General features: G+C 38.1%; 2 protein-coding genes across 3 annotated transcripts in view; one reads left to right on the top strand and one right to left on the bottom strand.

The window, feature by feature from the left end:
* The window catches only part of nkiras1 (NFKB inhibitor interacting Ras-like 1), a 375,749-nt gene that overhangs the window by 309,697 nt on the left and 42,533 nt on the right, over window positions 1-23,519 (bottom strand). The gene's annotated exons all lie outside the window — the stretch shown is intronic.
* LOC143708778 (ubiquitin-conjugating enzyme E2 E1) overlaps window positions 1,139-23,519 on the top strand; it is a 58,828-nt gene continuing 36,447 nt past the window's right edge. The window contains exons 1-3 of one of the 2 annotated variants that reach the window (XM_077200094.1): window positions 1,139-1,237; window positions 1,869-2,029; window positions 3,762-3,812. In XM_077200094.1, coding sequence (XP_077056209.1) covers window positions 1,875-2,029; window positions 3,762-3,812 — 206 coding nt within the window. In that variant the 5' untranslated portion in view covers window positions 1,139-1,237; window positions 1,869-1,874. Of the gene's footprint in view, window positions 1,238-1,499; window positions 1,699-1,868; window positions 2,030-3,761; window positions 3,813-23,519 lie in introns of those variants that run through there. The other variant, XM_077200095.1, reaches the window with a different exon arrangement.

Raw genomic sequence — 23,519 nt, 5'->3', positions numbered from 1 at the left:
AAGTGGATTGCAAGTCTGTTCTGATGGTCGTCAACAGCGGCAAAAGCAAAAATAAAATAACACAACTAACCATATAACATAAATAGTCTCATCATCTTTTAAAAGTGAATTAATTCACTTCCTATACCTTTTGTAAAATGTACAAATTATTGGGCCTATGCATTATTGATAATATGAATAGCCCACACTGTGATTTTATTGATATTTTTGTTTATTGTTGAATGATAAACAAGTGCGGTACTGTACATGTTGAACTGTCACTTGATGTAATATACAATTTGGATCCTAAAGCAGAAACAGTTGCTTGTGTGCAACTTATACTGTACTGTATATGCTCATGTGATTTTAGATTGTGATTGTTACAATCATTTCACATATAGTAGCCTACTTGTGAACTGATTAATATGTTCTGCCATGTATAAACGACTTGACTCAAATTAACAGAAGTTTTATCTCTCCAGATCATAGATGTTTAACTAAATTACTTTACAATGTCCTTTATACAGCACCTGTAACTTTAATATTTTTGGTTTAGTTGTTGATAGTCTTTTATCAACTTAGACTGGGAATTGATAATGAGTTTGTAATAAGATTATGGCATACATAAATTGTTTTGGGTCTGTGACCATACGACTGTGACCTGCAGACCATAGAGATCTAGGCTTTGCCTTTGTGTCAGTAAACTAGTTAGTCTTACTCTTTTCATGTATTTCCACCATACAATATTTTTATCATTATATCTTTATTCATTAGCTTAATTATTGTGTGGTAGTATTTATTGCACCTGAGTGTACAGTAGAAGTATTGTGTAAATTAAGATTTATAAAGTAACAGAGCAAATAAACGAGTAATAGCCTATTACCTAAAACAACCAACGTGAACAACAGGCATAACAATGTATAGCCTACACACAATAATTAAGCTAATTAATAATAAATAAAGACATTTATGTGTATGTTCTCTGTAAAGTAGGCCAACGTTGTATTTGTACAATAAATAGGTTGGAGTGGATTCATTATGAAAATATTATGTTAATTGCCCTTTAATTGTCCGTTGACACTCCAACTCTTCAAGGAGTACTCTCTCTCTCTCTCTCTCTCTCTCTCTCTCTCTCTCTCTCTCTCTCTCTCTCTCTCTCTCTCTCTCTCTCTCTCTCTCTCTCTCTCTCTCTCTCTCTCGCAGCACTTCCGCTCTGAGAGACACGCGCGTCCACGGACACACACCGACACAAAGAGAGGTACAAAACCCTTCAAACCGTACAATATACTTCAAATTTCTATCATGTTTACGTCGGTGGTGCGTTAGGATGCCTTTATTCTTGTCTGTATTGTAAGGGTCAGAAAATTACCCATCGATGTTTGCCCAGCTCAGGCGACTACGATCCTATAGTTATGACGACACAATTACTGTGTTTTACCATATCTATTAACGGGATTTGAGGGACGGGGTAAAGTTGGAGTTTGGTGAACTCGACATTGATACGTGTTTGTGCTTGACTTCCTTCGGTTTAATCTCGTGTCATTGACCGCGTGTGTAGCCTACGGATTCGGTTCGATCAGATTCAGCGTCGGATCAAACACAAATCTCGAATTAACGTCTGACCGTTTAGAGGTGGTTTTACTGTTATTCTGAGATGAAACAAGGAGTAATCACGCGCAGGGCGCAGGATCGCGCCGTGTTGTTGATCTGGAGTTAAAGGTCAAACCTGCGTCGAAACACTTGATAGGCTACATGGTTACATTCATACATTGTTACACCCCATTGCATCATTACACATTGTTACATCTTTGCGTAGAAACGCTGTTCTATTCACAGTTTTTTTTACATAATTTTTCTCAATGAAGTGTATGTTTGTTTCTCTCTCATAGATCGGGATGTCGGATGAGGACTCGCGAGCCAGCTCTAGTTCATCCTCTTCTTCATCCTCCTCCACCCATCAGCAGCAGGAGAAAGACACACCTGGGAAAAAGAGAGACAACAAAGCCAACATGAGCAAGACCTCCAAACTCCTCTCCACCAGCGCCAAGAGGTAGGGTAGATCTGGGCCTCTCCTAAGCTGATTTAAAAAAAATAAAATGATCACACGTGACTCAAATCTGTTTTTCTCATGACAGTGTGAACCGCTCATTACTCATGGTATCTGATCTTTTCACTTCCGATTTGTTCCACTTCCATGTGCGGTATTAAATCCGATACAGATTAGATGTTTTACAATGTGATCTCAAGTCTGAACATTTAAATTCCTGCGACTCACGGGGAGTCACTTCAAAGATTTTACATACCCGAAGTTATCAAGACAGTTGTGAAAGGTAGTGAGTGATGGATTCAGACGGGCATCAGGTCAAATGATTTCAATCGAATTTAAGTGAGCCTTAAAGCAAAGCAAATATTTAATAACTACAGAGATTGTTTCAAAATAGAAATGAAAACATAAGTTGAAAAATTAAGTATTTGGTGGTTAAGGGGGTGTACTTGAATATATTATAAAATAATCAATTTTAACTATTTGCAAATTCTATTTTAATTTCAAATATACATCTTAATTGAAACATCTAAGTTGAAAATGGCTCGTCACAGCTAGGGGCTATTTACACGACACCTTTTTCAAATAGGAAAGCAAAAAATGTTATGTGTTTTGGCTGTTCATTTACACGAGAACAGCGTTTGGTGTGCCTGAAACCGCAAGCTTTTGAAAACGGGTTTCAAAGTGGAAGTTTTTGAAAACGGTCTCCGTGTAAACAACAAAAATGACGTTAACGTCATGCATGCAAGTCAATAGTGTTTCATCGCCATCTAATGGCCTGGCAGCAGAATACAGGGTTTTTAGTTGTTTTCGCGGATCTGTGTGAATGGGAATCGTTTTGACAACGGTGTCATCTGTGCGCGAAAACTCAAAGGAAAAACTTATTTGTTTTAAGCATATTGTTGTCGTGTAAACGTACCCTTAGTTATGCACTACATAAATCGCTTTACTGGGGTGTCCAATACTGCTCCTAGAGGGCCACTGTCCTGCAGAGTTCAACTTCAACCCCAATTAAACGCACCTGAACCCAGATAGTCAAGGTCTTACTAGCCATACTAGAAATATCCAGGCAGGTGTGCTGAGGCAAGTTTGAGCTAAACTCTACTGGTCAGTGGCCCTCCAGGACCGAGTTTGGACACCACTAAAATGTAGCCAATATTTTTCATTTAAAATTGCAAAATTAGACACAAAAAGTTGAGCACTTTGCTTGACTGGATATTGCCGTCTGTCTTATAACATTTCTATCATAAAACAGTTGTCCATCAAAACAAGCATCATGCTGGAACTCATGTTTGGCTTTGCAGCCTTTGATTTGATTAACCTCAATTATTTTGACAATGATTGGTGTTGTTAGACCATGAATGTCAAAATGACATGTTTTAAGCATCCTACAAAAATAACAGGTAAAACTTTTTTGTCATCGGGTGGAGGTGTGCATAAATGTGTGCAGCAGAGCAGCATGAATAATATTAAATATTGAGGGAGGACAATTTGGCCTTATCTTATTATTGTCAAAGGTTGTTACAGACCTGTCATCAGATACCATTTTTATCCTTTCATGAACCATGGAACCGCACACACAGGATTGTGGGATAGCAGAGGCAGCCAATGATACAATTATGCTGCCTTCGAAAGCTGACCTGATGAAGAATTTGATGAGGCCGTCACGTCGTCTTGGGCAGTTTTTTTTTTTCTTTTCTCTGACAACAGGTTTCACAGCTTTCATGTCTACTTTCAGGATTCAGAAAGAGCTAGCTGACATCATGTTGGACCCCCCACCAAACTGCAGGTAAAGAAATGCTTTGGCTTTATTTGAAATTCGCCACTTGCATTAGTTCTCCACTTGCTTTCAAACAAAACATCTTTTTGTTGGTCAAGATGTCGAATTTGTGTGACCAACTTCTGCTCAGGGTACTTTGTCCATTCGACTCTTAATTGCACAGATTCCTATTGGGATTTCGGCAAACAGTGGTAATGTGACCACTCTTTAACTCTGGTCTTGGTTGTAGGCCTTGTTGTTGCAGTGTATCCTCTAGCTCAGGGATGGGCAACTTCGGTCCTGGAGGGTCACTGTCCTGCAGAGTTTAGCTCCAACCCTGACAAAAACTCTTTTCTAGTAATCCTGAAAACATTGATTAGCTTGTTCAGGTGTGTTTAATTAGGGTTGGAGCTAAACTCTGCAGGACAGTGGCCCTCCAGGACCGAAGTTGCCCATCCCTGCTCTAGCTCTTAAATTGTATGTGGTTGGCATCAGTTACATGTCTAAATACATTAATGCAACTGATTCATTGAGGTCAAAGTGTGGTTCATGCTGTAGCAGTGTCATGTTCTAGATAACCCGTAACCTTTCACAGCAGTTGTTGTCTCAGGAGTGAGGGATAAGCATGATACTTAACTTTTATTTTGTTTTGTCTAAGAGTAGAATATAAGGAAAGTGTGTTATATATTGAAAACATTGAAAACACAGTATAACAGAGTGTGGTATCATATTATCTTTTGATTATCTTGTTGGCTCTTGACAAGTTGCTTTTGTTCCAATTTTGTAAGTCGCTTAGAAACAGCATCTGCTAAATGCATAAATGTAAATCTCTGTTGTATGGTGATATTGATATGGTGTTGGCAATATTGTTAAGAGGAAAGGCATGTGCTATCATAATTTTGATGCTTTGGGTAATGCAGGTGGATTTTAGCCTTTCATTAGTACTGGGTCGCAGGCTCTCCTTTAAAAAAAAGTGTCCCCATATTTCAATACTTTTTTTGATACTATTTCACGAGTTCGTTTTACCATATAATCTTTAGTCTAATGAGGTTAAGCGTATTTGGCTTGTCCGAAATGGTGGGGCTCGAGGAAGCAGCTTCTACTCGAGCTTAGATATACCCCCCAGTGGGACTACTAATGCTTGGATGATGAGTATAGTAGTAAGATGCCTAAATTATGTTTGTGGAGTTGGGGACGTGGAGGGATGCCAAAACAGCTGATGACAGAGCAAGGTGATCGACTGCTTATATGCTCCAGCAGTTATTTGAAATATTAGATGTTCACTCCTCCCAAAATTACATTGAGAACTTCATACTGCAGCTAATTGCAATTTATGTGAAGTTGTTCCCAATCTGCATGTACTGTAAAGAGCTGCTTCACCTGTGTCAAATCTTTGCGAGTTTTGTTTCCTACAATGGACTGTAGATAAAGATCCACCTCATCTAGGGTTCTTTGTGTTCTCTACCCTATAAAAGTGTGTTTCTCAACTCCAGTCCTCAGAACCCACCTCCCAGAACGTTTTAGATGTATCCCTATTCAACACACTAAGAAGTAGGGCTGGAAGAAAAAATAGATTCACCTAGCTATTGCGAATTATTTTTGTTTTTTTTGTTTACGTTTTTAAAATTGATTTTTTAAATTCCAGAATCGATATTAATTCAAATTAAATTGCTTTCTTTTTGTCCTTGCTTATAGTCGAGGTTGACAGAAGTTAGCCACATTTGTTCCAACAAAGGATGAAATGTTGTTATCTATGAGAGTTTAGTGACACAATGTCCCATGTGGATGCGTGAAAGTGTTGTGAGACTAAATGCACTGAAAAGCACTCGCACTACTCATATTCGATTCAAACACCCACGCGATCTTCCAATTCGTCTGTCTATTAATCCTTTGACAAAATCATATTGCAACATTCAAATCTGAGAGTTGTCATGAAACAGCTTAATAAACAGTCTTTTTAACCTCATAGTATATTTATTCCTGTGATACAAAAATTTAAAGTTCAAGCATAAACACTGATGTCTACGGTAGCGGTCAAAATAGAGTAAATCATCTTTTTAATAAGTAAAATCATTTATTCAAGAGAATGTAGTACTGTGTAATGCTTCTGAAATAAAACTCAGAAAAATGTGATGAATAGTTTTTGTAAATATGACTCATCTTATACATGTACAATCTGTATTTAAGTGTATGATTTAGCTTTTCCCCACGGTCTAGTGTACAAAATAAAAAAAACATTGCAATTCTTTAAACATTCGCATCGCAATGCATATTGTATCGGCACCCAAGTATCGTGATAGTATCAAACCAGATAGGCAAATAGTTCAGATTTTTACTTGACCTTCTTGCAATCAAAAAAGAGAGAGATTTAAAAATTTCTCTCATAATGTCTTCCCCATCATCAGATAATCAATTTCAGCTGCAGAAGTATAGAGAACAATAAACAACTACATGTAATTGTTTCCATGGTTAGAAAGATGCTCTATGGAAAACCTTTAAGTCATAGATGAGATCAAATCATTTTGGGTGGGTTTGTTTGTCTGTTGTTTGAAATGTTTCCTTTTATGAGATTTTGGTAAACCTTACTGATCTTACATACTGTTATTGATCAGTGTCATTCTGAGGAAGTCTCATACTTTGTCACTTAGTGAGATGTGTTTTGATGAATGAAAAATATGGTTATAGATGCGGGCAAATACTGCTTTTTTAGGCTTATGTCTGTAACTCCACTGAAATGTTCCAATATGGATTGTGTAAACCGTCTTTTGTGACTTTATCTGAAGGTTACTCAGAACTGCACAGCTGACACGCATCGTCTTTAAACGACTCTCCATCTTTAGCATCTGTTTACACTTCATCTGTTTTGTTCTTTCATGTGCCAATACTTATTAGCTGATTTTACTTGCTCGCTCATATTTAGGCATAAGAGTCAGAAGAATCTCTTTCCCTGCCATTTCACCCCCCAACCTCCCCCCCCGATTTATTATCCGTGTTTGCTAAAGCCAGACACACGCTACATTATTGAAGCTTGCTGCTCTTTCATGTTTTGAGTCTGCAACAAAGGGGTCAGATCATTGCCAACTGACAGCTTTAGCCAATGATGACACTTGTCTAGTTAGTGCACTTGTGAGATGCAACAGATTTCAAATAGATTGTTAATAAAAATCCTATAGACTGTTTGGTTGGCTTGTTGGCTGTTGCTTGATGTTTTCTTGGGTGTCTCACAAAGCCTGGCCTTTGCCTGACGACACAAGGTCTAGGCTCCATAGCTTCTGCAATTAGATAATGACCACCCAGTTAGTCAGGAGGCCATGTCACTGACATGTACAGTAACCAATCACAGTTTTGTTTCCTTTTTACCGTGATTTTTCGGGCAGGTCAATGTTGTTACAATAACAGGCCAGCATGCTATAACAGACTGACCCGCGGTTTCCCTTTGGAGTTTTTCCCTCTTTTTCCACCTCGCTTTTAAAATTGCTTGCATTGCGTGTCCACTGGAGCGGAGCAGAGTGAGCATTTTTAGTTCATTCCTCGCTTGGTGCCAGTACATTATGAATGTCCTTGCGGCCGTGTGCATTATACTTTTGCTTTTGAATTGGCGGCAATTCAGGGGCGGCAATTGCTTGAATGGTGGGTTCATTTAATTTATTCTTAATGGAAAACACAACAAACCCGTACAATGACAAACTTGTTTAAATAGGCGCTTTTACATTTTGCTTTGAACTAAGGGTGCTCTCACACCTGCCTCATTTAGTTCGGTTGAATCGCACTAGAGTTCGTTTTCCCCCTTGGTGCGGTTCGTTTGGGCAGGTGTGAAAGCAGCAATCGCACTCGGGTGCGCACCAAAAGCGGACCAAATAAGCGTACCGAGACCTCCTCGAAGAAGTGGTCTCGGTACGCTTTCAAGCAAACTCTGGAGCGGTTCGTTTGTGGTGAGAACGTGATCCGACCTCGAACAGACCCAACTGCCAAAGATCTGCGCATTTTTGGACTAAACCAGCTGCTGTAGTCAAACAAAATTATTATTTAGATTGTCAATAGAGCTCCATTTAAGCCATGACTGACTTACCGCATTCTGCACTAAAATCTCATCATAAAGACTAGGGCTGGGCGATAAATCGATTTTATCGATTAACTCGAATGTGTAGTTTACGCCGATTTTTTTTTTATGAAAATCGGTTTTCTCTTTAACAACCGCCGACGCTCCCATCTGGGCTCCCGTAGTTCCGACCGGGCTCAGCACTTGCCATGATAGAGATACACAAACAACATGGCAAATGAGCAGGACCGCGGCAGCAGAAGCACACCCGCCGAAAACATTTAGGCTACAAGCTGAATCTGCAGGGCCGCCAACTCTCACGAGTTCACTGTGAGAGACCCAATTCTGTCACTTTTTACACGCTCTCACGCCACACATCCATTTTCTCACGCAGAGAAAAATCGCGAAGCAAAGAGGACACTGACACCGACAGACAAGACAGAGCAGGTTACTATCGATATGAAACAGATTCTCAGCTCTCAGATTCTGTCAATTTTATTACAAGATTCAAACAATAAACACCGTTTTGGCGCTTGTAAATGTGACGTGAAAGAACGCTGGCAGATCTCAGTTCAAGCGGCACGTGAACCGATCATCTGTTAGGCTACTCTTTACTACCAACTTACCGAAATGTAATAAAATCGATCGATCAGTGTTTTTCAACCGCGGAAAGATGTCCATAAAACAGCTGGAGAACAACATATGTCACGTAACGTTACATTTACCTCAGGATGGCTTTTAATGACCCATAGAACGCATGTTAGTTAGACGCATTATAAAATAAAAAAACGCATTATATTTAATTTCAGTTAGTAAATTAAACCTTAGTAAACCTTTAATAATCTGGCTCTCTGTATGTTTACAGCATTAGGATAATTTTTTTTTTTGGGAGAACAATTAACACATTAACGTATCTACTGTACCTATTTATGCAAAGGAATTTATATTGAATAAAGATCAGAATCAAATCACAAGAATTGAATTGAAATTGGGAAATTTGTGTTAAGTTATAATAAAAACAGTAGCATACCAGTAAACTTAATAAAATTATGTTTAGTTACCAAATAATTTGACAATCACAATACATTTATTATGATGCAAGTTTTTTTTGTTTTTTACACATCCCCCCCAATCCCAATCCACCCATTTTATTTTATGTTACATTTTCATTGTTTTCAAAGACAGGGCCTGTCCTCTTGTCTTTTTGGCTTGTTGTTTTTGATTGCACTTTAATGGAGATCAAATCCCAGAAGGGAATATTAAAACAAAATAAAGTTAAACTTGTTTTGAACAATTTCTTTGTCATCTGCAGATTGATTTTAAGTAGGGAGAGAAAAAAATCGATTTAAATCGTAAATCGTATTTTTTGTGAAAAAATCTGGGATTTTTTTTTTAGGCCATATCGCCCAGCCCTAATAAAGACTGAAGTTGTCCCCACTGCACAGTGAATTTCTTATTTATATCGCGTCTAGTCTTCGTTGTTTATGGGGGGATTTGCGAAAGGATAAAGCTCGTGCTGATTCTGAACATACATTGTGAGCGAATTCTCTGCATGTCTGCCAAATTTTCCTCTTTGTTTACGAGTTCTGTTGGAATTTTCCCGCACGTTAATTTTGACCAATTTAAGTGCACTTAATATGTTCAAGACACATCTGGCCAACGAGGGATGTGGATGTTGTCACGTGACTGCATTTTGGTTCATTTCATCAACCGATTCAGACCAGAGCAATCAGTGTGGTGTGAAAAGGAACCAAAACGCCTGAAAATGATACAAAGTATACATTTTTCACCCTTAGTCCGGACCAAATGAACCGAACTACAGGTGTGAAAGCACCCTAAATCTTCAGCCATCGTCTTGTCTCTCCAAGAGTGAGGCGAAATGGGCGAAGTGAAGTGAAATCTAACTCCTGCTGCTGATCTGTGCTGCGACTCTTGTTCGGCTCATGCTGAATTGAGCAGATGCGTTCAGTCTTCAATTGTAGTGTCTGACTAAATTATTTGTTTTACTATTAAAAATCTAAAGGGCAATGGTGCAAATGGTTGGCAATTGATGTAAAGGTAACGCAGTTGTGTAACACTGGTAACACCGACTGTTGCAGCAAGCCTAATGTGAGATGACAAACAACAAAATAAAATCACTCAGGAATCCAAAGAGCCAGCCAAGCTCAGAAAATAGCACTTTTCCTGTATCCCATGGGTAAACGTGAACACATTTATTTTAAATTCAGTGCCTCAAGAAAAACTCTTGAATTTTTTTTTTTTTAGTTAAGCTGTAAACTTCAAAACTTTTTTTTTTTAATCCAGCATTTTGGAAAACCTGTAGATTTAGACTTTTTCAGTTTAGGGTGTCATATGAAGGGAATAAAGTACAAATAAATGGCACCGGTTTGGAACGATTTGGATGACATGGGGTAGAGTTATTTTTAATATAAAAAATGTTTATATATATATATTTTTTATATTATTTAAGAATAGGTCATCGCTTACAGGGTTTCTTTTAATGTCACAAATTGAGCACAAACCAACGGCACTGTTTTGGAGCAATTTGGACTGCATGGGAGGGAGAGTGACGTCCCTGCCCCAAATTATATTTGTTATTTCAAATAAATACAGTGTTCATTTTTAACAGCACAAACAGGCACTAATCACGCACAAACGTATGATACCATTTTTGTGGTATTTAAATTGAATGGGGTGGAGAGTGACGTTACAGCTCCCGAATTATGTGTTCTATCTGTGCTAGGAAAACAGTACAGTGTTTGTTTTAATGACAAAAACCACCACAACTATTTGGAGTGTAGATTGTAAAAGTACAATTATTGTGCACTCATGATTTTTTTTAGACTATATTTTACTGCTGAATTATCTACTAATTTAGTTTATAATAGCATTTTTGTCATAATTATGATCATATTTTTTTTGATTTGTTGTTTTTCTTTATAATGAAGTTGTCTGTATTAAGTAGATTGTGTTTAACACACAAAAGAGTGATTATGAGTTCAACACACAGAGTTATATAAACTCTCTATTCTATTTGATTTTTAAAAAATATCGGTGGATACTCAGAATTTTTGGTATTGGATCGATTCTGAAAAAAATGGTATCGGTGAGGGATGCTCCGATCAGGATTTTTTTAGCCGATAGCCGATACCGATAGCCGATTTCTTGTCATGGTCATCGGCCAATACCGATCCCGATACCAATGCTTAATATACTTAGGCTACGTTTACACATAGCCAGGTATTTAGAGAAACGAATATTTACGGGGTGTTCGTGTAAATGAGAGGCCAAACCGAAGGGAAATATCTGCGTTTCCCTAAACGGGGCCCTAATATAAGACCAAGATAAATAAAAACAACATCAAGCAGTCTGATGCAGCCCACAAGGTTTAATTAAACATTGTCCAATAGTAAACTTTGGAGGACAACATAAACATTTAATCACCTAAAATAGAGAAATCTGATGTAACTTCAACCTTGTCCAATACAAGTCTGAGCAGGACAAAAAATAAAAAAAATAATAATTTAAACTCCTAAAAGAACAAATTGGAGTAGTTTGATGCTACTCATTAGAAGGGATGGGCATTTCAAGCAAAATAATATTAGAACATAGCTGTATTATTCGAAAATCGCACCGCTCCCCCATATGCACGCACACATTTATAGACCACACAAGTGAGAAAAGCGGAGTGGTCTGACGTTTAAATATAACACAAAAACGTAAATATACATTTCATATGTGTTTTATATAATATGTTCTTTTTTTAATTTCATCTGTTGATTATACGAAAAAGGAACCGCATGAGATGGGTAAGATAGGATCATAAGATGCCCAATATATCAGGAGACATTTGGAGTGGGTCAGACATAATTTTGACCCCTTAATTAAGTTTTGTTTTGTAGAAATCCATTCTTTAAAGTGAATTTCGTTTTGTAAAAATTGAATCTTAATTTCGATCAATATTTCATTAACCAATTGGCTGGATTTAATAAATAAGAAGCGAAATAATAATAGGACACGGAGGGACATGGAGGCGCCCGCGCGTGAACTGGAGCGCGTCTCATAAATGAACCGAAACTAAGCGTATAAACGACTTGCCTCACAGACCTGAGAACGTATAGAAAGCTTGAAATTTCTACTTGGAACAAAAAACGATAATAAAAGAAATGGGGTACTCTCTGTTTATGTAGGCTAATCCGTATGAAGTGTGCATTTCTCTCTATAGGTGCGTTCACTACATGCGAAGATGGCTTCAACATCGCCAACTGTATCTTTGCAGCCAGAAAACACTAGTTTATTAATAAACTATTCAAATCTATAATGCTGCATAAACATTACTTTTGCCGGTTCTTTGTGGCAAGCTTTATGCATGCGCTCGATATGCGGAATATGCAATAGTACGATAACGCTCATTATGGTTTAGTATTTTCTCCCATATATATTTGCGATTAGACTAATTGCTTAAATTAACTACTACTAGTCAACTAGAAAAAAAACTTTAGTCGTGCACGAGCAGCCCTGCTTATTTCACATATTTCCTAACCAGCACGTCACTGCGGGCGTTCTGAGCGAGCGGCGCTGTATGGACTTGAGCGAGCGAAGCAACTCTTCAGAAAGGTGATCTCTCTGGAGGACAATGCTGCTCCACATGAGATTCCTTTGAAACATACATGGCAAATAGCTAATTTTTTCCATTTTTTCTCTACACATCGTAGTAATTCTACACCAGCGATGACATGACTGCCAAATCATTTAAGTGCCCACGCATCATGTACCTTCTCACGTTTTGACGTAATCAAATTGTGATCGGTTTGTGAGATCGGCCAAGTTTAGTGAGTACCGATTGAGTCATAAAATTTGATTATCGGCCGATACCAATCTCCGGCCGATCGATCGGAGCATCCCTAGTATCGGTGCATCCCTAGCCAGCCCACATGTTCATTTTTGCAGCACAAATCAGCAGAAACTAATAGCATAGATTTGGGGATTAGCCAGGCCTATTTTGTTTTATGGGATGCTAACTTTACAGAGGTGGACAAACATGTGATTTGAGGTTTCATTCATGTCTGTAGTTCATTAGATCACAAACCCTTGAATGAGCAATAGTCTAGTAAATAGTGTTCGCCTTAGCAGGAAGCACTATATTCTTCCCCTGTTTGTGTTTTATTGTATCGTTCTTTTTTTTTTTTTTTGCTAAGACATCAGACCTCTGGCTTTGTCACGTGTGTGTGTAGTGTCTCAAAGCAAAAGTAGGCATTGCAAATTCTCCAGAGGATCCTATGACCTTTGATGTTGTCAAACAAGTGTGCGTGTTTATAAATGATGTCAGCTCGGAGATTGTAGTAGGACAAACAGAACCTGTTTCAGAGCTGCTGTTCTCATGGGCCTGTTATGCCACACAAACTTTCAACTACATTAAAGAGAGCAGTCACTTTTCATCTGAAGACATTGAGGAATTCGAATAGCTCAGTGTTACTTGTGAACAGGTTTAAGGCCTTGAAGTTAAAAAGTCTCACTACTGTAGTGTCTGACTTGTGAAGTGATTCTCTATAACGAAGTTAAGCTGCTCTTTGTTTGGTTGTCATGTAGTGGGACTTTTGGTGAAGAGGTGAACACTTTTACTTTGTATAGGTTTGCAGTTGAATGTGAAATGATTGGAAATGCAAAAAGATAATGAAATAGCCTGTCTCCATAATTTTAGTCAATGCTGCTGTTATTATTGCTCATGTGACTGCTTGGGTGTTTGATACAGCAGTAGGACATGAGACCGTGCGTTTGGTCTGTTTCGTTTCACACATAAGCAGTAGATGTCTTTATCCGCACCTTTTTTTTTCCAAACCATATTGATAAATTCTTTTATAGTGCACTATTGTTCTGTGTTATTTATTAAGAGCCAAAATAGGTTCAGTGCAAAACTCTGTTTGCACGTATACTCCTGCTACACAGAACCGCACTGCTCACACTGTGAATGATTTAACCTGCTACTATGGTCACCAAAATGAATTTGCACTGCATGGAGTCTAAAACGAACTTATGGTTTTTACAACAGACGATTTAAAATGAAGCAAAGTAAAATTCTGAGGATTTTTGCTTGTTTGCTTGTAATGTGATGAGCCAGTTTAATATGACACCAATATTAAATAAATACATTTGTAATTAAAATCGCAATAAGCAAGTGATCAAACAATGTGTTTTGTACCCATATTTACTGATGAAGGTGGTTGATGGTCAATATAACACTAAAATATACACAACCATTCAAACGTTTTATATATAGAGAGAGTTGTTTTGAAGCCTTTTATTCTCACCAGGATTGTACAAACAGTAATATTGTAAAATATTATCACATGATCCTTTAGAAATCATTCTAATATGCTGATTTGATGCTCAAACATTTCTTATTATTATCAATGTTGAAAAGTGCTGCTTAGTATTTTTGTGGAAACCTTGATACATTTTTTCAGGATTCTTTAATGAATAGAACGTTTAAAAGAACTGCATTTATTTCAGATTGGAATCTTTTGTAACAATTGGTTTTACATTCAATTTTGATCAGTTTAATACATTCTTGCTAAATGTATTTATTCATTCTTTCTTTTTTAAATTTTGAGTCAAGTTTTGTTGCTGGGTAAATTTGAGCCTAAATTTGCCTTGCATATTATTTTTAGGATATATATTTTGGTCAGATTATTTGTACTGCTCTGAAAACACAGAGGGGTGGGTATGTTTATGTTTAGTATGTTAACTTTTATACAAGATGAAAATTAAGTTCCTGCTATGAAGTTTCTGATCTGTAATTTAACCTTGAAAAATAGTCTTTCAGCTTGTCTTGCACCTGTGTTAATATTAGAGATGCACCGATTTATCGGCTGGTGACCGGAATTGGCCGATTTTCACGTGATCGGCGACCGGCCGGTCAGTCTGACATGTCGATTTAATGCCGGTCAAATGCACTCTGGCGATGAGTGAGTGTTCTAGTGATGACGCCATAAAGACCATCGCCGTGCTTGCGTCACTCCCTTACCCCTCCTACCAGTTCCTATGGCCACTTGGCCAGTGCGAATGCAAACAGCAAAACCGAGTTTGGGGGAGAGTAGTTCTTAGAACTGTTTAGAAGTGGACAGTTCCTATAACTAGGGCTGGACGATTTTGGCTAAAATCATAATAGCAATTAATCGAACAAGTTACCTCGATTACGATTATTTTACGATTATTGAACGATTATTTAAAAAAAAAATCTTTCTCATGTGTCACTGGCAAGGCTTATACTGTAAATATGTTCACGGTTATTTTTTTGAATGAAAGAATGCATAATCCTATCTTTGTGATTCTAAAATAAGGAAACACACAGATAGCTTTTAATGCTTACTTATTGAATATTTAAAAAAATTGAATCAAACAAAGCATACAATGCTTGAAATAAAAACGTCTAATAAAAAAGTAATTAAGTTTTAATGTAAAAAGAAAGTTTCCTCAATGTATAAAATAGTTCTTTTTGTAAACAAAATAAATTATTGTAAATATTGCCATCTTAAAAGTAAAATATAACTTGTATAAAACTAAAAAAACTAATCCTTTTCATATTGTGTAGCATTTGTAAATGCTTGTGTTATCGAAACCTGCTTTGTGGAGTGGAGGCACTTGTTGCTGGGCGTTTGTCAGTCTCTCTCTTTTTTTCGCGTGTTTCTTTGGTACAAGCGGCTCCTGTTGCTGAGTTGACTACACAGAGATTCCGGAAAATACACGGATAAAGTGGCCCGGGATTTGACCCGGGTTCGTTGGTTCATTCACACTGCCAGTGATTTTCCGGAATCAAGAGAGTGCGTTCACACAGACACACACAACCTGCAAAGACACGTGAGATGTCCCAGCAGCTTTAGATGTGTGTGAATTTCCCACACCAGGAGTAATTTATATAGTTCTATTGTATAGCGATTACTGTTAAAAAAATGCTTTATGTAAAATGTTCTACTAAAGAAAAGAGAGAAAATAAATATTTGTGTGTTCTGTAAAGTGGTTAGAAAAAATGAAATCGGAATCGGCTAAAATCGGTATCGGCAGGTCAAACTCATTGAGAAATTGGAATCGGCCTAGAAAATTGTAATCGGTGCATCTCTAGTTAATTATTCACCTTCTGTTGCTGGAAGTAAAATGGTCAGTGGAGCTTCCTCTGGTTCTGTGCTTGATTTGTCTTTAAGATATAGGCTAAGCATGTTTATTATATATTATGTAACCGCTTTGATCTGTAACCACACCACTTGGCATGGCTAATAAAGGAATTCTTTCATTCCTGTAAGCAAATATATTGCCTTTGCACGTTTACATAGGGCTGTGCAATTAATCGAATTTTGATTTCAATTTCGATTTCGGCTCCCAACGATCTCCAAAATAGTACAATCGAGTAAAAACGATTATTTTGCCATGTTCTGTTTTGCTATTTTGTCTTGTGTTCTGAATGATTCGCGCACACGCATATACGCCCCTCCCGAAGCCATAAACTCTCTCAGCCTATACAGTCATAAATTGCAAGCACAATAAACTTCCCAATAATAATTGGCTAATATAATATAGACTGGAGTGAGACCACAGACGTCTCTCGAGCTGTTGCGATCTCTTTCTGCTCGATCACTGTAGCGCCTCAGTTCAAGCGAACGGCAGCAAGCGCGCACATGACCTGATCATGTGTTCCGCTTTACAGCACAAAACAAATCGAGAATGAACACAGGGAGCGATATTAACCCCTGTCTGCTTGTCCGGGAAAAGGGGATTTTTAAGTTTCAAGTTAAAGGGTTTTGCTTGCCCGACCGATCTTATACAGTCAGTGTAAACAGAGATTGGTAATGGATAGTTTCTGGAAGCTGCGCTGCCTAACAGCTCACACAAAAACTCACAGAAGAAACATACTGAGGTAGAAATGTTGAGTTTTTTTTATTAATAACATATGATATAGTTAAGTAACATAACACGACTATGGGCTGTTCTATAATATCACGTTTGCAAATGTTACATTGAATTTAAAGTTTAATAAACAAGTAGCCTAGTTTATATATAGTAACTTACATTTTAGACGCAGTATTGACGGGTTTTGTTCTATTTCACAGACGAAAATAGTTACAAAAGAAAAGCAACACTAAGCGCTGTGTTTTGTTACTGAATGATTCATTATTTTGAATGAATCGTTTTAATGAATGACTAAATGATTCATTTATTAAGACGGTCACTTGACGCCACCTATTGATTTATTGTTTAAAGGTATCATTGATTTTATTTTTTATTTTATTATTTGTTTAGAAATTAATCTCATAATATTTTTACAGTTGTAATTTTGCAGTGTAAATTAATTTGATTGATAAAAGCCCTTTTTATGAAAACTGAATTTGATCAAATGTAAGAATTTGACATAAAACATATATTTAGTTAGGTTTAATAAATAGTCCTCTATAAAGGTAAATAACGCCCTGGTGACCCCCTTTAACAAATTACTTTGTAAACATGTCACCTTTTTCACCACTTCTGAGTTTGCAGGTCTGTTTAATAGTTCAAAAAGTACAATAAATGTTAAAATTTCGGTTTTTTAAGAATTGTTGAAAGGTGTCTTTTAATAAATGCAACACATTCCCAAAGTCATGTGAAATAATCGTGTTACATAATCGTGATTTCAATACTGACCAAAATAATCGTGATTATGATTTTTTCCATAATCGAGCAGCCCTACGTTTACATCAAATATTGCCTTTGTACGGGAACCTGAAAAACCACCTGCATTGATTCCTCCAATGCAGATGAACACCATATTAAAGTAGGACTGCTGGGTTATGGAAAAAATTTGTAATCACATTATGGTCACACATTATGGTGACCCAAAATAGGTAATTTTGTAATGATTATTTAACATGATTAGGAGTGGGAGATATGACAAATCTTAAGAGTAATTATTTTCACAGTATATATGAAGTATATTTGGCTGGAAATAAGGTTACTATGATGAAATAAGATTTATATTTATTAGCAATGACACAGGCAGACAGCAGCAGGTATATTAAGCTGCTTTTTAACTTAATACCTAATGCATGGGTGCAATATACTGATACATAGGGCTGTGCGATATAGCTAAAAAATGTTTCAGTGTTTCATATCGTTCGGTATCGATAATTGACTTTTTTTATAACTTTTTTTTTAAAGACAAGTAGAAAAGTTTGAATTTAAACCACTTTTAAAAAAAAAATGTATCCACATTATTAAGGCAAACTACAAATTATATTAGTTTTTGCAGTCAAAAATGTAAACAAATATTTTTTTTCTTATATTAAGATAATAAAGTGTCAACTCTTCGCTGTCGCCTCTCCAATTATAACCAACTGCAGAACCGCAGAACCGTACGTCACAGCAGTGTGAGGACGACAGCTCCAGCCTAACAGTCTGATGCCGGAAGTGGGCGGAGTTCATGTTTAACTATGGCGAAGCAAAAAGTTGTTCTATCTTTGATGGATGCAACATACTTAACGTTATACGCTTATAGAAAACGTCTCTTAGTATTTTGTAAGTTAATATTCAACAATACTATTGATCTTTTTTACATGTTTGTTTTTTCCCTTTTCTTTTGAAGTTGACCCAAATAAAACTTAACTAACTTAAATCTGTCATTGAAACCATTATATGAGAACTGAACTGAGCTGGAAGATAACATCACTGTTTTCTCCAGAACTGCTATATAGATTAATTAACTGAATTAATAACTTTTTTACAACATAAATGAATCAACACTGAACTTACTTAAAGGGATAGTTCACCCAAAAATGAAAATTCTGTCGGTATTTACTAACCCTCATGATTTTCCAACCCCCTAAGACCTTCGTTCATCTTCGGAACACGAATTAAGATATTTTTGATGAACCAAGCTGCAGGTGGATTCCCGCTGCTGTCGTTATAGTCATCTTTAGCCGTTTGTCTGCTGTCTGTTAGCCGTCACGTTACCTCAGCTAATTTATCGTATTCGGGATTATTAAGTACAATTTAATACACGCATTATACCTTTGGTCACGCCGTTGGATTCCGTCGGTGTCGAGTATGGAGAGAACAACCAGCGCTGTATTTCCAGTTGTTTTCCTCGCATGCACTAATGGATGTCTGAACAATTCGTTGGTTTTTGGAGTATACAGGCTACACTCGTTATGCGGTACTATTGCTCTTACGGAACAGATATGCTTATTTAACTTTTAAATGTTAAATAAAAAGTACCGTGAGATGAAATCCTGCAGGTGCCAGAGCTTTCCCTCCGTCCATGCAATAGATGCACGCCCTTGAAGGAGCGCGGATTTCTAGTGCATTTACTTGAACCTCTGAGGTAATATTTTTGGTTTAACCCATTTGAGAAATTGAGAGGCGGCCAAAATCAGATTTTAAAATAGACTGAACTGAATAAAGCTCTTTACGAACTTGACGTGCGATGCTGCGCTGACTGACATGTATGTGCATGAATCACTGTCAAACGCACAAGCTCACAGCAATATTGTAAGTTACTGCATGATAATACATTTTTAACTAGCAGAATAATAATGCATCACGATACACATAGTCTCCCTTTTAGTTACGTATTTTAATTATTATAGTATTTTGAAGGGCAAAAACATGAACTTTAACTATTGGCTTTACTTCTACATTCAGCTGTCACTTTAGCGTGAGGCCAATAGCATAGCATTAGCACCTCAGCTCCACCCACGTCCCGCCTCTTTGCCCATTTTTTCTTTGTTGCCGGGAGTGACGAGAGATTCCTGATGCCACCATCTTGGATGCTTGGCTGTAGTAACAGTGTCGCTTGGTCAAGATCGGCTCACGCTGCACTGACATGAAGCACAAAAATAATGAGTAATGCAGTATCGTTCCGCTATCATTGTTTGCCATTTGATGTAGGGCAACGTTGTGGTGGTTGCGCCAGCGAGGTGCATGTTAATGAAAATATCGAGCACTATATCGAACATTTTTTATATATCGTTACCGACAATGGTGTAACGTCGATAAATACTGATACCGGTTTATCGGCCAGCCCTACTGATACTGATACACATGCAATTTTGCCCCCACTGCAGCGTTTTTATTTATTTTGTATTATTTTCCCCCCACTTTTTTCGCAAGGTTTAGTTCACCCTAAAATGAAAATTAAAGGGGTGGTAAAACACATTTTTTCGAAGGCTTGATTGTGTTTGTGGGGTGTACTGTAACATGTTCATAGCCTGGTAATACCAGACTCTGCTACTTCACTTTGCTTCGTACACAGAGTCTGGGATAGCATAATAGAGAAGTGTTTTCTCTCACGCTAGGGGGCGCGTACTGAAGTTTAAAATCATTGGTTACCCGTAAGCCAATCAGATAAGTTTGTTTATGACGTATGTTATGCGCCGACACAGCCGCATCGAACCACAGACATCATGCATCGAACTCAAATCTATGATCGAACTTCCACTGTAAACACTTGATGATGCGAGCGAAATACCCGAGTGAACATGGCTGTAAACGACTTTTTTGATCTGTGAGTGATGTAATAGAATGACTGCTGCGCTTGACAGGGCACAAACGAGCAGAGAGAGAGAGAGAGAGCCCCGGTCGCGCGCGCGCACTCCCACGTCTACAAACAACACGAGCGCTGTCTTGCTCTCTCTCCCTCGCGCATATTCATAAAAATCAATCGACAAGATAGTAAGAGGTCGGAAGACCGCGGTTTCACGTGGAGCATTTGGAGATTTTTAGAGATTATAGACTCTAGGAACAACATCTCAATGAACAACATCTCAACTATAAAGGCCTGTCTCATATAAGTTAGACGCCTATCTCAAGTTCAAGCCGGTGCAGTTCGACGATTTGGGCAAATAAAAGCCCGGGCTATTATTTGAAGTTTTACGGTATTTAAGACCTGGAAAAGAAAAGAGACACTGACCTGTCAAAAGGCTCCCCAGTTTCTCGCTGACGATCGGTAATAGTTGATAAATTAAACTTTTCCCAAAGGGAGTAGGGCTACAACATCACCTCCATTCAAAATGTTTAATACACACTCTTCGTGTTCGGGCTTCAGTTTGCTAATGCCGGGAATATTCTCCACAACAGAGCGAATTGCATCCGCGTTTCCATATCAGCGGTCGTTTTCGATTTCCCTGACCTAATCTTAAACACGGCGCTTACCGACTACGTCACGGCTTTCAGCCCGCCCTCTGTTCGTTGATTGGCCAGGCTGTTTTCAGGCCGGTGGAAAACAGAAAGATAGGCTGCTATATCAGACTGACTACAGGAGCGAAATGAAATTAGCGGAAGTAGGAAGTCTGACGTAGTCAGGCTAACATGTTCATGCTTCGTTTTTTAAATATTGCATTTTTCATATATTTTACCTTTATTCTAAACTGCTCTGTCTCTCCTTGTAAAAACGGTCTGATGGTTTCCTGGTTCCATGAAGCCAGTCCCTCAAAACTACGCAATGGGCTCAGATTGGTTAGCTGGCCCAGTGTGTTGTGATTCGCTAACCGTCTAGTGCACGTTCTCTGGAAACGTCACGCCCCGTACCTTAACCGATAGCCTAGTTTGTGCTTTGGTGTATTAGGCCGGTGACATTCTGGCTGTGTGGCGTGAGCATGTCGTTTCTGATGCGTGTCAGCTGCGTGGCGGCTGCGTTGCGTTTTCCGTGTCTTTGCACACCAGAAACGTGTCTGACGTGGCGCTGCTGACACGGATCACCCTTGTTCGACACATGGGAGAGAGTTGTGGAAGCCCTATATAGCCTACTTCATGTTAAGCATAAATATAAAGCTTACTGATAAAGACACTGTAAGCAGTATTGACAGCAAAATAGACTACAGAATATTTCGTTCTGTATTGACAGGTGCAATATTTGAAAATTGATAATTATTTATTTATTTTTAAATTATATTTATATCTGAATTTGTCAAAACCTAGACTTTCAACCATCAAAATGTAATTTATGTATTCGTGTACAAAATAACATATAACATTTTTTCCTATTGTATTTTGCCTGGAAACGCTTCCAAAACACTTGCGTGTCGCGTGAAAAATAGGCGTCGGTTCTATTTCTAGCATGCATGCGTTTTCCGCACGGCTTAAGCCGTGCCTGAGACGCACGTGTCACGCAGGCAGTCTTGCAAGCTCTAACCTGTTAACATGGGAGCCGAAATAAAAAAAGACACGCCACGCAGCTGAGACGCTTACTCCACGCAGCCAGTGTGTCACCGGCCTTATAAACAATGAAAGGTTAGGCAAGATGATTGAGCAGAACCTGTTCAAGAACGGCTGTTAAACGACGTTTCAGAAAGGTTTGTTTTTTGTTGTTCTCTCCTAACTTTTAAGTATGAATGAGCATTTAATCAACCAGCAGAGCCAAACAGTGTTGTCATTTGTTTACTTCCTTGCTACAACGTACAATTAACAATACAAACTATTACAGGAAAACACAGACGAAAAATAAATCATAAATACAGATTGTGGCCCGTAAACAACAGCTTCTGTTTTTAAAGTTGGAACTGCTCCATCTTTCAGAACAGGCCGATGTGCGAATCCTGCATTGAGCTCGTGAAGATTGTGAAAGCTTTCCTCCGTAAAATGTGCAGCACAGAGAGCGAGATTTGGGTCATATTTATGAGGGGCCGAGTTAAAAATAAATTAACCATTGATCCCTAACTCCCTCCTCCCTAGGAAGGCTGAACAAAGTGGACCTGCAATCCGGATGAAAATAACAGCAGTGTTTCGACGGCATTGCGAAAACTCATCTCCAAAACAGCAATATAAAATGGCCTCGCCCCGCTGATTAAGTATTCTCGGAGGAGGGGTTTATGTTAGGGCTGTCGCGATAACTGGAATATTGCAGTACCGCGCTACTGACAGGCCAACCGCAGAGGAATGCAAGCAACCGCGAACCGTGTTTTCTATTTTTATAAGGTCACCCTTCGTTATGTGGGTTGTGGTTCGTACCATGTGTATTGAATGTTAAATAAGTTAATAATGATAACAAGACTGTTTATCATGGTGATTTGTACATTTGGACTTAAGCCTAAACAGACAGTGAATGTGATCGACTGAGCGCGTGCGATTACCTGCGTCTGTCTTTGAAGTCAAGTCATGTATATTCGTGAAAAGGTTGCCGTTTCCAAGGAAAGCGAAATATTTGTCGTAGGCTATAATCCTTTTAACGTGTAAGGGTATTTACCATGAATGGCGTCAGCGCTGGTCAGCATTACACAGCGCAAGGAAGCCGTTCGGGGGAAAGCAGCGAGTCACGCATTGAATTAATGCCATTGGTCTCTATTAAGTGAAGCATTGCTTCAGCTTTGCCCAAAAGTGAAGCATTGCTTCAGCTTTGCCCAAAAGTGAAGCATTGCAGGCCAGCTGAGCCTTGAAAAGTGGAGCTCAAAGTTAAAAAATAATTAACACCTTGTTTCATTACATCTATCATTTAAGGAATCAGTTTTTTTGAAAGTTTTTGTTGAATGAGCGGTTTAATGACTCACTCAAAGACAGTCCGTTGGTGTAACAACTGCGCGCTGAGTGAGTCTTTCAATTTGCAGAGATGCTGTTCAGTTTCGGTTACATTGGTTACATTGTTTTTGTGTATGCTGACCATATCATAACACGTATTTATATAGCAACAAATAAATATAAATGAATAAATAAATAAATAAATAAATGGCAGTAAAACCCCATAT

Source organism: Siphateles boraxobius, unplaced genomic scaffold, assembly GCF_051911475.1.
Source record: "Siphateles boraxobius isolate OS27281-9 unplaced genomic scaffold, OSU_SipBor_1 43, whole genome shotgun sequence".
NCBI lineage: Eukaryota > Metazoa > Chordata > Actinopteri > Cypriniformes > Leuciscidae > Siphateles > Siphateles boraxobius.
Note: the sequence above shows the minus strand (reverse complement) of the source record. Positions and strands in the feature narration are given on the sequence as shown.